The sequence below is a fragment of the Rhinoderma darwinii genome, chromosome 3 (assembly GCF_050947455.1).
Source record: "Rhinoderma darwinii isolate aRhiDar2 chromosome 3, aRhiDar2.hap1, whole genome shotgun sequence".
Classification (NCBI taxonomy): domain Eukaryota; kingdom Metazoa; phylum Chordata; class Amphibia; order Anura; family Rhinodermatidae; genus Rhinoderma; species Rhinoderma darwinii.
The window spans coordinates 58,044,674-58,060,872 of record NC_134689.1 but is presented as its reverse complement, the minus strand read 5'-3'; the positions used below and the strand labels follow the sequence as shown (position 1 = coordinate 58,060,872).

At 43.0% G+C, this 16,199-nt stretch overlaps 1 protein-coding gene across 1 annotated transcript in view; it reads right to left on the bottom strand.

Annotated features, from left to right (window-relative positions):
* SLC23A1 (solute carrier family 23 member 1) overlaps positions 1–16,199 on the bottom strand; it is a 514,793-nt gene that overhangs the window by 379,666 nt on the left and 118,928 nt on the right. Inside the window, exon 5 of the mRNA XM_075859964.1 lies at positions 5,506–5,594. Coding sequence (XP_075716079.1) covers positions 5,506–5,594 — 89 coding nt within the window. The remainder of the gene's footprint in view (positions 1–5,505; positions 5,595–16,199) is intronic.

Sequence of the window (16,199 nt, the reverse complement as noted above, 5' to 3'; positions counted from 1 at the left end):
AGAGCGGAGGGAGCTCCTCCCCGGCGTCGTTGCCAACCTCCACTTCAGAAATTTCTGGACAAAAATCACGGACAGACCAAAAGTTTTACGGACACATTACAAAATCAAGAGTAATGCTCCATGCACACGACCGCTAGTGTGAAATTAGCCTAATACAATTAAGATATTAATAATATTTTAAAAATAAATAAATAAAAAAAACCCTGCTGAGCTTTAAACCAGCGACCTTCCACATGTAAGGCAGACAAGCTGACCACTACACTATAGAAACTGTCATGTTCTATGCCTGCCAAACAGTAGTAGTTGAGGGTTTAGTCAATAACGACAGGCACTATCTCAGTCTATCCTGCCGACACCATCTGTCTGCTGCGTGTGGGTGGTGACTGGTCAGAGACTCACAGTCAGACTGGCTGCCGCATGCAGTGTGCACTGGGAGTGACCAGTGCTACCATTCAATGAAAAAATCATCCACCAGAGGGAAAAATGTTTTCCCATAGCGGAGTACCAGAAAGAAACACCTGGGAATCAGACATGATGGGAAAACATTTTTCCCTGTGGTGGATGACTTTTCAGCTGACAGGTAGCAAAGTTACATGAAGGGGAATTATTTTTCATTGACGTCTAGTTTCTATTGCAGCGCAGGAAAGTAGTTGCTGGAGGTGAGGAGAAGATTTTTATTCTTCATATTACTAACTTTATTTTTTTTTTGTTTTGCAGGTTCCGCTGGACCGTTTGGACTATGCTGTAGATTCGTTGGACTAATTCGATGATCTACGTTTTTTTTTTTCAAATAAAATGGTCAAAGAGGATTGTGTTGGGAGTTTTTATTTCAATAAAAAATATTTACTTATGTCTCTCTTTTTTTAATACTGTATTAGCTCCTTGGTAATTGCAGTTGTCCGATTGATAATGTCTATTACTTAGGCAGGGCTTAGTGTTAGCCAGTAAAAAGGCTGCAACTAACCCCCACTATTTGCCCTGTACCCACCGCCACCAGGGGTGCTGTGAAGAGCCAGGTACGATCCAGTATCTGACCATCTGTATAGCCCTTCCCACCCTGGCAATGCTAGCCTGCTGCTGCTGTGTTATATCTGGCTGGTTATGAAAATGGGGGGACGCAATGTCGCTTATTTCATTTGTTTTTTTTTTGTTTTTTTAAAACGACGTGGGGTCCCCCTCATTTTTCATAACCAGCCAGATACAATATAGCAGCAGCCTAGCATTACCAGGGTGGTAGGGGCCATAGTTTTTGGCCCTTTCCAGCCTCATAATATCAGCCTGCTGCCGTCCCAGTGCTCGACCATCACTACAGATGGTCGGGTACTGGATCATACCCAGCTCTTCTCAGCACCTCTGGTAGCGGTGGGTACCGCGGTAATAATGGGGGTTAGTTGCAGACTTTTTACTGGCTAATACTAAGCCCCGCCTTAGTAATAGACGTTGTCAATCAGACAACTGCCATTATCCAGGCGCTAATTAAGTATTAAAAAAACACAGAAACATAAGAAAATATTTTTTTATTGAAATAAGAACTCCCCCACAAAACCCTCTTTGACCGTTTTATTTAAAAAAAATGTAGATCATCGCAGTAGTCCAACGAATCTACGACGAAGCCCAAACAGTCCAGTGGAACTTGGAAAACAAAAAAATAAAGTTAGTAATATTTACAAAGGGGGCTGTGGGTAGATAATGCCACACACAGCCCCTGTAGATAGCGCCACACACACCCCCTGTAGATAGCGCCACACATAGTCCCCCTGTAGACAGCGCCACACACAGCCCCCCTGTAGATAGCGCCACACACAGCCCTCCTGTAGACAGCGCCACACGCAGCTCCCCCTTGCAGATAGCGCCACACACAGCCCCCTGTAGATAGTGCCACACACAGCCCCCCTTGCAAATAGCACCACACACAGACCCCTGTAGATAGCTCCACACACACAGCCTCCTTGTAAATATCGCCACACACGGCCCCCCTGTAGATAGCGCCATACACAGCCCCTCTGTAGATAGCGCCACATACGGCCCCCCTTGTAATTAGAGTCGCACACAGCCCCCTGTAGATAGCGCCACACAGCCTCCCTGTAGATAGCTCCACACACACACCCTCCATGTAAATAACGCCACACACAGCCCCCGTTGTAAATAGCGCCACACACCCCTTGTAAATAGTGCCACACACAGCACCCCTTGTAAATAGAGCCACACAAAGCCCCCCTTGTAAATAGCGCCACACACACCCCTTGTAAATAGCGCCGGCCCACACCCCCCCTTGTAGATAGCGCCACACACAGCGTCTCTTGTAGATAGCGCCACACACAGCCCCCCTTGTAGATAGTGCCACACACAGCCCACCTTGTACATAGCAACACACGGCCCCCCTTGTAAATAGCGCCACATGGCCCCCTTGTACATAGCGCCACACAACCCCCTCCCCTTGTGCATAGTACCACATAACCCCCCTCCCCCTTGTACATAGTGCCACATAACCCCCCTCCCCCTTGTATATAGTGCCACATAACCCCCTCCCCCTTGTACATAGTGCCACATAACCACCCTCCCCCTTGTGCATAGTGCCACACAACCCCCCTGAGGCCTCCCCCTTGTACTTTGTGCCAATCTGCTGCCAGACCGGCGAGTGGTAGAGGTAGCTTACTGCCTGATGTCACTCACCGTTAGGGTATGTTCACACGGCCTATTTACGGACGTAATTCGGGCGTTTTTGCCCCGAATTACGCCCGAAAATAGCGCCTCAATAGCGCTGACAAACATCTGCCCATTGAAAGCAATGGGCAGACGTTTGTCTGTTCACACGAGGCGTATATTTACGCGCCGCTGTCAAATGACGGCGCGTAAATAGACGCCCGCGTCAAAGAAGTGACCTGTCACTTCTTTGGCCGTAATTGGAGCCGCTATTCATTGACTCCAATGAATAGCAGCGCTAATTACGGCCGTAATTGATGCGGCGTTCAAGCGCCTGCACATGCCGGTACGGCTGAAATTACGGGGATGTTTTCAGGCTGAAACATCCCCGTAATTTCAGCCGTTACGGACCCCCGCCGTGTGAACATACCCTTAGGAGAAGGCAGGAGGTCTTGGAGCGGTGTTCTGCCAGTGAGGTCAGATGACAGGTCAGGTGACTGGACTGGTCCGCAAGACCTCCTGCCTCCTTCTGACGCTGATTGCTGCTGCTCATTCAGCAAGCAGGGCGCCTGTCAGCAGCGATCAGCTGTTTTGATACAGCTGCTCTGCACCCCCCTCTCTTCTCTACCTCCAAGTTGCGCCCGGAGCACCGCGGCACCCAGCAGAACATTTTTCAGACCGCCCGGGATGGCGGGACAGCGGTGAGAAACCGGGACTGACCCGCCGGATCTGGGATGGTTGGGAGCTATGGGTGTGTCTGGTGCCAATATTCATCGTTGACTTAGTGCACAGTATTGAAAAAGTGTTTTGTCGCAAAGAAGTGTGTATGAATGGATAGACAATTGCAGGAGAAAAAATGTGGATCATTCCAGGGGCGCTGCTGTGTGATGGGAATAATGGGAGCGATATCCAGAGGTATTGATAGGTTCAGTTTAATTGAACAAGTGGCTACGCGTTTCAACGACGGACAGTCGTCTTCCTCAGGCCATGTACACAATTACAAACAACATAGCTTATATAGCATCTAAGTTCAATTCACCATGTGTCAAAAAAACCGCCAAATCTGGATATCGCTCCCATTATTCCCATCACACAGCAGCGCCCCTGGAATGATCCACATTTTTTCTCCTGCAATTGTCTATACCTAAGCGGTCCCTTCTGGTTACCGACTCGGATCTGGCAGCAGCACTGTGGCTTATATTTACATGCCTTAAAAACTCCGTTTCCAGGTGAGCACTTTTCCTGCCGTACTGTCTCACCTTTACCAATTGATCTGCACAAGGTGGCGCCGTGTCTTTTTTCTTTTCATCAATTCTATGAATGGATAGAGAATTTTCAAGGAAGGTCACATAAGTGTCAGCCATGAAGAAGGAGCTGGACGCCCGTCCACGATTGATGATAACATTGAGAGTGCATGTGATCTGTTTCTATTGGATAGACCATCATCTGTTTGGTCCCCTGAAAGTAGCCCTATGAGGATGAAGATTTGCGTCTCATGAAGAGGTGAAGACAGCGGTGCATTCATGGCTCACAGCACAGCTTTTTTTAATGTGGGAATACGAAAGTTTGTTGATAGATGGACAAATTGTATTGAAAGACAGGTTTATGTAAAAAAAAATATTTATTTGTCTTTCTGAAAGCTGATTAAAATAAACTCTACAGCCAGAATGCAGATAATTTTTGACTCACCCTGGTACAAGCCGAATACAAAATATTATACATTATATGGAATCCAATAGGATCCCATCAATTTTACTGTCGCTTGATGCACATTCACAGCACCCCTCCATTCACATAGGGCATTATCTGTCAGTAACAGAAAAATCAACCAGTAGGGTTCCAGTTATCAAGAGAGCTAAGACATCTTGTCAGCTTTGCCATGGACTCAAAAAGTAATGCGGTTCTTGCTGGGCTACAGATATTATCACCAATGTGTAAGATAAGCTTTGCAGCAACTTACAATATATTAATAAGTCAAAAATTCTGTGCTAATTAATGTCAAAATATATATTTATAGGAGATGGAGTTCTGTTTTTCTGTTACAGAACTCTAAATCCCCTTCTTCCCTTTACACAGCCATACAGTAAGATGAGAATTCTAAGACAGAGTTACAAAACATATGGATAGATAGTAATACTAATCACGGTTACTGCTTAACTATTTAACCATCCGTCATGCCTGTACCATCCGCAGAGGGTGTTAGTTGTATATTACAAAGGCAGAGTCTAATAAAAAGCCTCTCACGGACAGGCATAATACATTGCACTACATGAGTAGTGCATTGTATTATTGAAGCTTGATTGCATGGTCAGGACTCAGGTCCCCTAGTAGGACTAAAAAAATATTAAAATAAGTTAAATAAAATGATCAGGGAAAAAATAAATTAAAAAATCTAAAGTAAAAAAAATAACAAACTTTTTGTCTCCTTTATAAAATGATCTTTAAGGGTAAAAATAAAAAAAGGTACACAGTTGTTTTCACCGCAATCATAACGACACGTTATTTATGTAAAACGAACGCATTATTTATGCTGCAAGTTGAGCTCCTTTAAAAAAGCAAAACAGAAAAAAAGCTGTTTCATTGTGGTTTCTCTGATCATCCATCCCTCTCAAGGAAAGGAGTAAAAGCTTTATTTACCCCAAAATGGTACAAATAAGAACTACAGCATTACAAAAATTAACTTGTCCTGCAAAAACAAGCACTTATATGGCTACGTCAATGGAAAAATGAAAAAGTAATGGTTCTCAGAATGCAGGACATTATTTCCAAGTATCCCAACAGAATAAATAAATGTATTTTACTTTGATGCATTCCTAGAAATAATACTTTGAGAAATCAAAATTCATTAAAAAAAAACGTTACCTTCAGAGGGACATTTCCACTTATCCAGGGATAGTATGGCTCGAGCAGGTACCAAAAATGCAAATGCACTTGCTTGAAAGAGAGGTAGCCTGGAAAAGGAAAAGTGTATTATATTATTATATCACACTGATAGACATTTTTAGTAAAAAAAAATTGTACATAGCCTTTAGTAACAAGGCCTGAAAAGGCCTTAACTGGTTCAGGACCGGGCTATTTTGATCCTTCAGGACCAGACACCGTTTAGCCCTTTTAGCACTCGTTAGTTAAATGGCTATAACTTTTTTATTTGTTGGGCTAGCGACCTGATTTTTGCGCTGTTTTTTCCATAGACAATGCAGGTTTCTTTTTTTTTATAATTTTTCTACACATCCTTTTTGCTATTTTAGAAATGTTATGCTTAAAGTTTGAAAATAATAGTATATTTTATTTGTGATCGTCATTGTCTACCGTAAATTTTAATATATTACATGTCTATTTACATGTCTATTTTAGGGTAATTGGCTCAGGGCTAGTGTTACAACAATAATTGGCGGGGGGAAAAAAAAATTTGGGGGTGGGTATTTTATGTGTGTTATTATTAATATGTTTTGCACTTTACTTTACTTTTATTTTTTTATTACTATGGTCTGTTCCTCAAAGGTCAGAAAAGACCTCTGGGGGACTTTTTGTTTTTTTTTCTTTCTTTTACACCATGCTTTTCCCCTGTAACTGGAGCTGCACGGTAGCCCCAGTTACAGGGGAAATCAGCCCTCTCATAGTGAATATTGTCACTAATAGGGCTGTGCTGGCTCTAGTAAGACCTGTGCACTAACGGTACCCGGCGATCATGTGACCAGTCACATGATCACCGGGACCAATAGAGACAGCGGTGCTGCCACTACCTCTCTTCATATACACAGCGCTCATTGATATATCATAAATGTCAGATAGATTCAGAGTTGGGATCCGCACCTATCTCCAGAACGGGGCCCCTGAACCCCGTTACGCTTTGCTTTGCTACTGAAGCAGGTGAATTCCGAACATGAAAAAAGTTATATGGTCGGGAGTTACGACGCTGTTTTCGTAACTCCCGACTATATAACCGGGAAGTGGCCTGGAGGCAGACAAAGCTATAACGGGGTTTAGGGGGCCCTGTTATAGAGATAGGTGTGGGTCCCAGAGGTGGAACCCGCATCTATCTGACATTTATGACTTATCCTGTGGATCATAAATGTCTCTCATGGGACAAACCCTTTAACCCTTTTCCGCCGCAGCCATTTTTCAGAATTTAATTTTCGTTTTTTCCTCCCCCAACATCCGAAATCCATAACTTTTTAATTTTTACGTCGATATAGTCCTATGAGGGCTTGATTGTTGCGGGACGAGTTGTATTTTTCTGTTGCACCATTTATTGTGCACTATAAATGCACTGTGTCTTGAATAGCAAGTGGTTTGTATATTAAGTGGAGTTCCAAAAACCGGATTGATTTACTGTGTTGTGTGTGACAAAGTGGGGGGCCATTGTATGTGATATATGTATTGATTGCTTGCTTGCTACAAAGTTTGCAAAAGTTACATAATTTGTAACCATTTTTCCTGTGCAGTTTCCTGAGTAGCTGAGTAAGGGGGAGGGGTTAGCTGCTACCAGGTGGTATAAATCAGGCCTCACTACTCTGTAGAGCCTGCTCTGTGTCTTGAATAGCAAGTGGTTTGTATATTAAGTGGAGTTCCAAAAACCGGATTGATTTACTGTGTTGTGTGTGACAAAGTGGGGGGCCATTGTATGTGATATATGTATTGATTGCTTGCTTGCTACAAAGTTTGCAAAAGTGACATAATTTGTAACCATTTTTCCTTTGCAGTTTCCTGAGTAGCTGAGTAAGGGGGAGGGGTTAGCTGCTACCAGGTGGTATAAATCAGGCCTCACTACTCTGTAGAGCCTGCTCTGTGTCTTGAATAGCAAGTGGTTTGTATATTAAGTGGAGTTCCAAAAACCGGATTGATTTACTGTGTTGTGTGTGACAAAGTGGGGGGCCATTGTATGTGATATATGTATTGATTGCTTGCTTGCTACAAAGTTTGCAAAAGTGACATAATTTGTAACCATTTTTCCTTTGCAGTTTCCTGAGTAGCTGAGTAAGGGGGAGGGGTTAGCTGCTACCAGGTGGTATAAATCAGGCCTCACTACTCTGTAGAGCCTGCTCTGTGTCTTGAATAGCAAGTGGTTTGTATATTAAGTGGAGTTCCAAAAACCGGATTGATTTACTGTGTTGTGTGTGACAAAGTGGGGGGCCATTGTATGTGATATATGTATTGATTGCTTGCTTGCTACAAAGTTTGCAAAAGTGACATAATTTGTAACCATTTTTCCTTTGCAGTTTCCTGAGTAGCTGAGTAAGGGGGAGGGGTTAGCTGCTACCAGGTGGTATAAATCAGGCCTCACTACTCTGTAGAGCCTGCTCTGTGTCTTGAATAGCAAGTGGTTTGTATATTAAGTGGAGTTCCAAAAACCGGATTGATTTACTGTGTTGTGTGTGACAAAGTGGGGGGCCATTGTATGTGATATATGTATTGATTGCTTGCTTGCTACAAAGTTTGCAAAAGTGACATAATTTGTAACCATTTTTCCTTTGCAGTTTCCTGAGTAGCTGAGTAAGGGGGAGGGGTTAGCTGCTACCAGGTGGTATAAATCAGGCCTCACTACTCTGTAGAGCCTGCTCTGTGTCTTGAATAGCAAGTGGTTTGTATATTAAGTGGAGTTCCAAAAACCGGATTGATTTACTGTGTTGTGTGTGACAAAGTGGGGGGCCATTGTATGTGATATATGTATTGATTGCTTGCTTGCTACAAAGTTTGCAAAAGTGACATCATTTGTAACCATTTTTCCTTTGCAGTTTCCTGAGTAGCTGAGTAAGGGGGAGGGGTTAGCTGCTACCAGGTGGTATAAATCAGGCCTCACTACTCTGTAGAGCCTGCTCTGTGTCTTGAATAGCAAGTGGTTTGTATATTAAGTGGAGTTCCAAAAACCGGATTGATTTACTGTGTTGTGTGTGACAAAGTGGGGGGCCATTGTATGTGATATATGTATTGATTGCTTGCTTGCTACAAAGTTTGCAAAAGTGACATCATTTGTAACCATTTTTCCTTTGCAGTTTCCTGAGTAGCTGAGTAAGGGGGAGGGGTTAGCTGCTACCAGGTGGTATAAATCAGGCCTCACTACTCTGTAGAGCCTGCTCTGTGTCTTGAATAGCAAGTGGTTTGTATATTAAGTGGAGTTCCAAAAACCGGATTGATTTACTGTGTTGTGTGTGACAAAGTGGGGGGCCATTGTATGTGATATATGTATTAATTGCTTGCTTGCTACAAAGTTTGCAAAAGTGACATAATTTGTAACCATTTTTCCTTTGCAGTTTCCTGAGTAGCTGAGTAAGGGGGAGGGGTTAGCTGCTACCAGGTGGTATAAATCAGGCCTCACTACTCTGTAGAGCCTGCTCTGTGTCTTGAATAGCAAGTGGTTTGTATATTAAGTGGAGTTCCAAAAACCGGATTGATTTACTGTGTTGTGTGTGACAAAGTGGGGGGCCATTGTATGTGATATATGTATTGATTGCTTGCTTGCTACAAAGTTTGCAAAAGTGACATAATTTGTAACCATTTTTCCTTTGCAGTTTCCTGAGTAGCTGAGTAAGGGGGAGGGGTTAGCTGCTACCAGGTGGTATAAATCAGGCCTCACTACTCTGTAGAGCCTGCTCTGTGTCTTGAATAGCAAGTGGTTTGTATATTAAGTGGAGTTCCAAAAACCGGATTGATTTACTGTGTTGTGTGTGACAAAGTGGGGGGCCATTGTATGTGATATATGTATTGATTGCTTGCTTGCTACAAAGTTTGCAAAAGTGACATAATTTGTAACCATTTTTCCTTTGCAGTTTCCTGAGTAGCTGAGTAAGGGGGAGGGGTTAGCTGCTACCAGGTGGTATAAATCAGGCCTCACTACTCTGTAGAGCCTGCTCTGTGTCTTGAATAGCAAGTGGTTTGTATATTAAGTGGAGTTCCAAAAACCGGATTGATTTACTGTGTTGTGTGTGACAAAGTGGGGGGCCATTGTATGTGATATATGTATTGATTGCTTGCTTGCTACAAAGTTTGCAAAAGTGACATAATTTGTAACCATTTTTCCTTTGCAGTTTCCTGAGTAGCTGAGTAAGGGGGAGGGGTTAGCTGCTACCAGGTGGTATAAATCAGGCCTCACTACTCTGTAGAGCCTGCTCTGTGTCTTGAATAGCAAGTGGTTTGTATATTAAGTGGAGTTCCAAAAACCGGATTGATTTACTGTGTTGTGTGTGACAAAGTGGGGGGCCATTGTATGTGATATATGTATTGATTGCTTGCTTGCTACAAAGTTTGCAAAAGTGACATAATTTGTAACCATTTTTCCTTTGCAGTTTCCTGAGTAGCTGAGTAAGGGGGAGGGGTTAGCTGCTACCAGGTGGTATAAATCAGGCCTCACTACTCTGTAGAGCCTGCTCTGTGTCTTGAATAGCAAGTGGTTTGTATATTAAGTGGAGTTCCAAAAACCGGATTGATTTACTGTGTTGTGTGTGAGAAAGTGGGGGGCCATTGTATGTGATATATGTATTGATTGCTTGCTTGCTACAAAGTTTGCAAAAGTGACATAATTTGTAACCATTTTTCCTTTGCAGTTTCCTGAGTAGCTGAGTAAGGGGGAGGGGTTAGCTGCTACCAGGTGGTATAAATCAGGCCTCACTACTCTGTAGAGCCTGCTCTGTGTCTTGAATAGCAAGTGGTTTGTATATTAAGTGGAGTTCCAAAAACCGGATTGATTTACTGTGTTGTGTGTGACAAAGTGGGGGGCCATTGTATGTGATATATGTATTGATTGCTTGCTTGCTACAAAGTTTGCAAAAGTGACATAATTTGTAACCATTTTTCCTTTGCAGTTTCCTGAGTAGCTGAGTAAGGGGGAGGGGTTAGCTGCTACCAGGTGGTATAAATCAGGCCTCACTACTCTGTAGAGCCTGCTCTGTGTCTTGAATAGCAAGTGGTTTGTATATTAAGTGGAGTTCCAAAAACCGGATTGATTTACTGTGTTGTGTGTGACAAAGTGGGGGGCCATTGTATGTGATATATGTATTGATTGCTTGCTTGCTACAAAGTTTGCAAAAGTGACATAATTTGTAACCATTTTTCCTTTGCAGTTTCCTGAGTAGCTGAGTAAGGGGGAGGGGTTAGCTGCTACCAGGTGGTATAAATCAGGCCTCACTACTCTGTAGAGCCTGCTCTGTGTCTTGAATAGCAAGTGGTTTGTATATTAAGTGGAGTTCCAAAAACCGGATTGATTTACTGTGTTGTGTGTGACAAAGTGGGGGGCCATTGTATGTGATATATGTATTGATTGCTTGCTTGCTACAAAGTTTGCAAAAGTGACATAATTTGTAACCATTTTTCCTTTGCAGTTTCCTGAGTAGCTGAGTAAGGGGGAGGGGTTAGCTGCTACCAGGTGGTATAAATCAGGCCTCACTACTCTGTAGAGCCTGCTCTGTGTCTTGAATAGCAAGTGGTTTGTATATTAAGTGGAGTTCCAAAAACCGGATTGATTTACTGTGTTGTGTGTGACAAAGTGGGGGGCCATTGTATGTGATATATGTATTGATTGCTTGCTTGCTACAAAGTTTGCAAAAGTGACATAATTTGTAACCATTTTTCCTTTGCAGTTTCCTGAGTAGCTGAGTAAGGGGGAGGGGTTAGCTGCTACCAGGTGGTATAAATCAGGCCTCACTACTCTGTAGAGCCTGCTCTGTGTCTTGAATAGCAAGTGGTTTGTATATTAAGTGGAGTTCCAAAAACCGGATTGATTTACTGTGTTGTGTGTGACAAAGTGGGGGGCCATTGTATGTGATATATGTATTGATTGCTTGCTTGCTACAAAGTTTGCAAAAGTGACATAATTTGTAACCATTTTTCCTTTGCAGTTTCCTGAGTAGCTGAGTAAGGGGGAGGGGTTAGCTGCTACCAGGTGGTATAAATCAGGCCTCACTACTCTGTAGAGCCTGCTCTGTGTCTTGAATAGCAAGTGGTTTGTATATTAAGTGGAGTTCCAAAAACCGGATTGATTTACTGTGTTGTGTGTGACAAAGTGGGGGGCCATTGTATGTGATAGATGTATTGATTGCTTGCTTGCTACAAAGTTTGCAAAAGTGACATAATTTGTAACCATTTTTCCTTTGCAGTTTCCTGAGTAGCTGAGTAAGGGGGAGGGGTTAGCTGCTACCAGGTGGTATAAATCAGGCCTCACTACTCTGTAGAGCCTGCTCTGTGTCTTGAATAGCAAGTGGTTTGTATATTAAGTGGAGTTCCAAAAACCGGATTGATTTACTGTGTTGTGTGTGACAAAGTGGGGGGCCATTGTATGTGATATATGTATTGATTGCTTGCTTGCTACAAAGTTTGCAAAAGTGACATAATTTGTAACCATTTTTCCTTTGCAGTTTCCTGAGTAGCTGAGTAAGGGGGAGGGGTTAGCTGCTACCAGGTGGTATAAATCAGGCCTCACTACTCTGTAGAGCCTGCTCTGTGTCTTGAATAGCAAGTGGTTTGTATATTAAGTGGAGTTCCAAAAACCGGATTGATTTACTGTGTTGTGTGTGACAAAGTGGGGGGCCATTGTATGTGATATATGTATTGATTGCTTGCTTGCTACAAAGTTTGCAAAAGTGACATAATTTGTAACCATTTTTCCTTTGCAGTTTCCTGAGTAGCTGAGTAAGGGGGAGGGGTTAGCTGCTACCAGGTGGTATAAATCAGGCCTCACTACTCTGTAGAGCCTGCTCTGTGTCTTGAATAGCAAGTGGTTTGTATATTAAGTGGAGTTCCAAAAACCGGATTGATTTACTGTGTTGTGTGTGACAAAGTGGGGGGCCATTGTATGTGATAGATGTATTGATTGCTTGCTTGCTACAAAGTTTGCAAAAGTGACATAATTTGTAACCATTTTTCCTTTGCAGTTTCCTGAGTAGCTGAGTAAGGGGGAGGGGTTAGCTGCTACCAGGTGGTATAAATCAGGCCTCACTACTCTGTAGAGCCTGCTCTGTGTCTTGAATAGCAAGTGGTTTGTATATTAAGTGGAGTTCCAAAAACCGGATTGATTTACTGTGTTGTGTGTGACAAAGTGGGGGGCCATTGTATGTGATATATGTATTGATTGCTTGCTTGCTACAAAGTTTGCAAAAGTGACATAATTTGTAACCATTTTTCCTTTGCAGTTTCCTGAGTAGCTGAGTAAGGGGGAGGGGTTAGCTGCTACCAGGTGGTATAAATCAGGCCTCACTACTCTGTAGAGCCTGCTCTGTGTCTTGAATAGCAAGTGGTTTGTATATTAAGTGGAGTTCCAAAAACCGGATTGATTTACTGTGTTGTGTGTGACAAAGTGGGGGGCCATTGTATGTGATATATGTATTGCTTGCTTGCTACAAAGTTTGCAAAAGTGACATAATTTGTAACCATTTTTCCTTTGCAGTTTCCTGAGTAGCTGAGTAAGGGGGAGGGGTTAGCTGCTACCAGGTGGTATAAATCAGGCCTCACTACTCTGTAGAGCCTGCTCTGTGTCTTGAATAGCAAGTGGTTTGTATATTAAGTGGAGTTCCAAAAACCGGATTGATTTACTGTGTTGTGTGTGACAAAGTGGGGGGCCATTGTATGTGATATATGTATTGATTGCTTGCTTGCTACAAAGTTTGCAAAAGTGACATAATTTGTAACCATTTTTCCTTTGCAGTTTCCTGAGTAGCTGAGTAAGGGGGAGGGGTTAGCTGCTACCAGGTGGTATAAATCAGGCCTCACTACTCTGTAGAGCCTGCTCTGTGTCTTGAATAGCAAGTGGTTTGTATATTAAGTGGAGTTCCAAAAACCGGATTGATTTACTGTGTTGTGTGTGACAAAGTGGGGGGCCATTGTATGTGATATATGTATTGATTGCTTGCTTGCTACAAAGTTTGCAAAAGTGACATAATTTGTAACCATTTTTCCTTTGCAGTTTCCTGAGTAGCTGAGTAAGGGGGAGGGGTTAGCTGCTACCAGGTGGTATAAATCAGGCCTCACTACTCTGTAGAGCCTGCTCTGTGTCTTGAATAGCAAGTGGTTTGTATATTAAGTGGAGTTCCAAAAACCGGATTGATTTACTGTGTTGTGTGTGACAAAGTGGGGGGCCATTGTATGTGATATATGTATTGATTGCTTGCTTGCTACAAAGTTTGCAAAAGTGACATAATTTGTAACCATTTTTCCTTTGCAGTTTCCTGAGTAGCTGAGTAAGGGGGAGGGGTTAGCTGCTACCAGGTGGTATAAATCAGGCCTCACTACTCTGTAGAGCCTGCTCTGTGTCTTGAATAGCAAGTGGTTTGTATATTAAGTGGAGTTCCAAAAACCGGATTGATTTACTGTGTTGTGTGTGACAAAGTGGGGGGCCATTGTATGTGATATATGTATTGATTGCTTGCTTGCTACAAAGTTTGCAAAAGTGACATAATTTGTAACCATTTTTCCTTTTGCAGTTTCCTGAGTAGCTGAGTAAGGGGGAGGGTTTAGCTGCTACCAGGTGGTATAAATCAGGCCTCACTACTCTGTAGAGCCTGCTCTGTGTCTTGAATAGCTAGTGGTTTGTATATTAAGTGGAGTTCCAAAAACCGGATTGATTTACTGTGTTGTGTGTGACAAAGTGGGGGGCCATTGTATGTGATATATGTATTGATTGCTTGCTTGCTACAAAGTTTGCAAAAGTGACATAATTTGTAACCATTTTTCCTTTTGCAGTTTCCTGAGTAGCTGAGTAAGGGGGAGGGTTTAGCTGCTACCAGGTGGTATAAATCAGGCCTCACTACTCTGTAGAGCCTGCTCTGTGTCTTGAATAGCTAGTGGTTTGTATATTAAGTGGAGTTCCAAAAACCGGAGTTCAAAAGAGGAGTTAAAGCCCAAGTAAGTGCTCTTCTACTTCTTTATCTTTTTGATTAACACCTGTTCGCTGTTTTTTTTTTTTTTTTTGTAACTGGGATAATGGACAGCAAGATTGGAGGTTTTCTTCAGTGCACAGTTTGCCATATGTATGCACGACTGGAGCCGGAGTTCCAGGGTGAATATCTCTGTGGCAGATGTGATCATATTGTTCACCTGGAAGCTCGCATTAGAGATCTGGAGGAGCAGAATGCAACACTGAGGAGGATAGACAATTTTGAACGGAGCTTGCTGCTCACAGACCATGCAGTTAGTGGGTTACAACTGGAGGGTGAAGACATGGGTGAGCAGGATCAGGTAAGTAGCTGGGTTAATGTAGTTAGGGCCAGTAGAAAGGGGTCAAAGACAAGGAAGGACGATCCGGTTTCTGACATTCCAGGCAAAATTGCCAAGTTGGGTGATGATGCGAGGGTGTCAGTCTCAGAAATGGCAGCCCTAGTGGATACTGATCTCCCTAACAGCCGGGAGAACAGCCCAGCTAGTAGTCGGTGGGATGGTAATGCAGGTAAGCCAAGACAATTGATAGTCGTAGGGGATTCTATAATCAGGAAGACGGATAGAATTATTTGTCGCCAAGACCACCTCAACCGAATGGTTTGCTGTCTCCCTGGTGCCAGGGTTCGGCATGTGGTGGAACGGGTGGACAAATTGCTGGGAGGGGCTGGTGATGATCCAGCTGTCGTGGTCCATGTCGGTACCAACGACAGAATAAATGGTAGGTGGAGGAGCCTTAAGAATAATTTTAAAGAACTAGGCTACAAGCTGAAGGGAAGGACCTCCAAGGTTGTATTCTCAGGAATACTGCCTGTGCCATGCGCATCACAGGAAAGACAGCGGGAGCTTAGGGAGTTAAATGCATGGCTGAAGTCTTGGTGTAGAGGAGAAGGATTTGGGTTCCTAGAGCACTGGGCTGACTTTTCATTGGGGTACAAACTGTATTCTGCAGATGATTTGCACCTAAATGGAAGGGGGTCCGCTGTGCTGGGGGAGAGAATTCTAGCTGGGGTGGCGGAGTATTTAAACTAGGGCTGAGGAGGGAGGTCAATGTAGAAAAAAAAGGGGTAGCCAGGTTAGAGAGGGGTCAGACTATATTGGTGGGGGGAGAAACAGAATGTGGGGAGAGGACTAGACAACAAGATAAGGAGATCCTTTCGTTACAAAACATCAGTGTAAATAAAAAGGACCGATTAATGTCAAATCACATTTCTGATAATAAAAGTGAAAAACTGACAGGCAAGTTAAAGTGTATGTTCACAAATGCCAGAAGTCTAGCAAGCAAAATGGGGGAGCTGGAGGCCTTGATATTGGAAGAAAATATAGATATAGTTGGTGTTGCTGAAACATGGCTGGACTCTTCACATGACTGGGCTGTAAATCTACAGGGTTTTACACTTTTTCGTAAAGACAGGACAAATAGGAAAGGTGGTGGTGTATGTCTGTATGTGAGAAGTGATATGAAGGCGAGTGTGAAAGAGACAATAGTGGATGAATACTGTGAGGATGTTGAAACCTTGTGGGTGGAACTAGAAAGGGAGGTAAACACTGAAAAAATTACTTTTGGTGTAATCTATAGACCCCCCAATATAACTGAGGAGATGGAAGGTCAGATATATAAACAGATGGAGCGGGCTGCACAGGCGGGTACTGTAGTGATAATGGGAGATTTTAATTTCCGGGATATTAATTGGTGT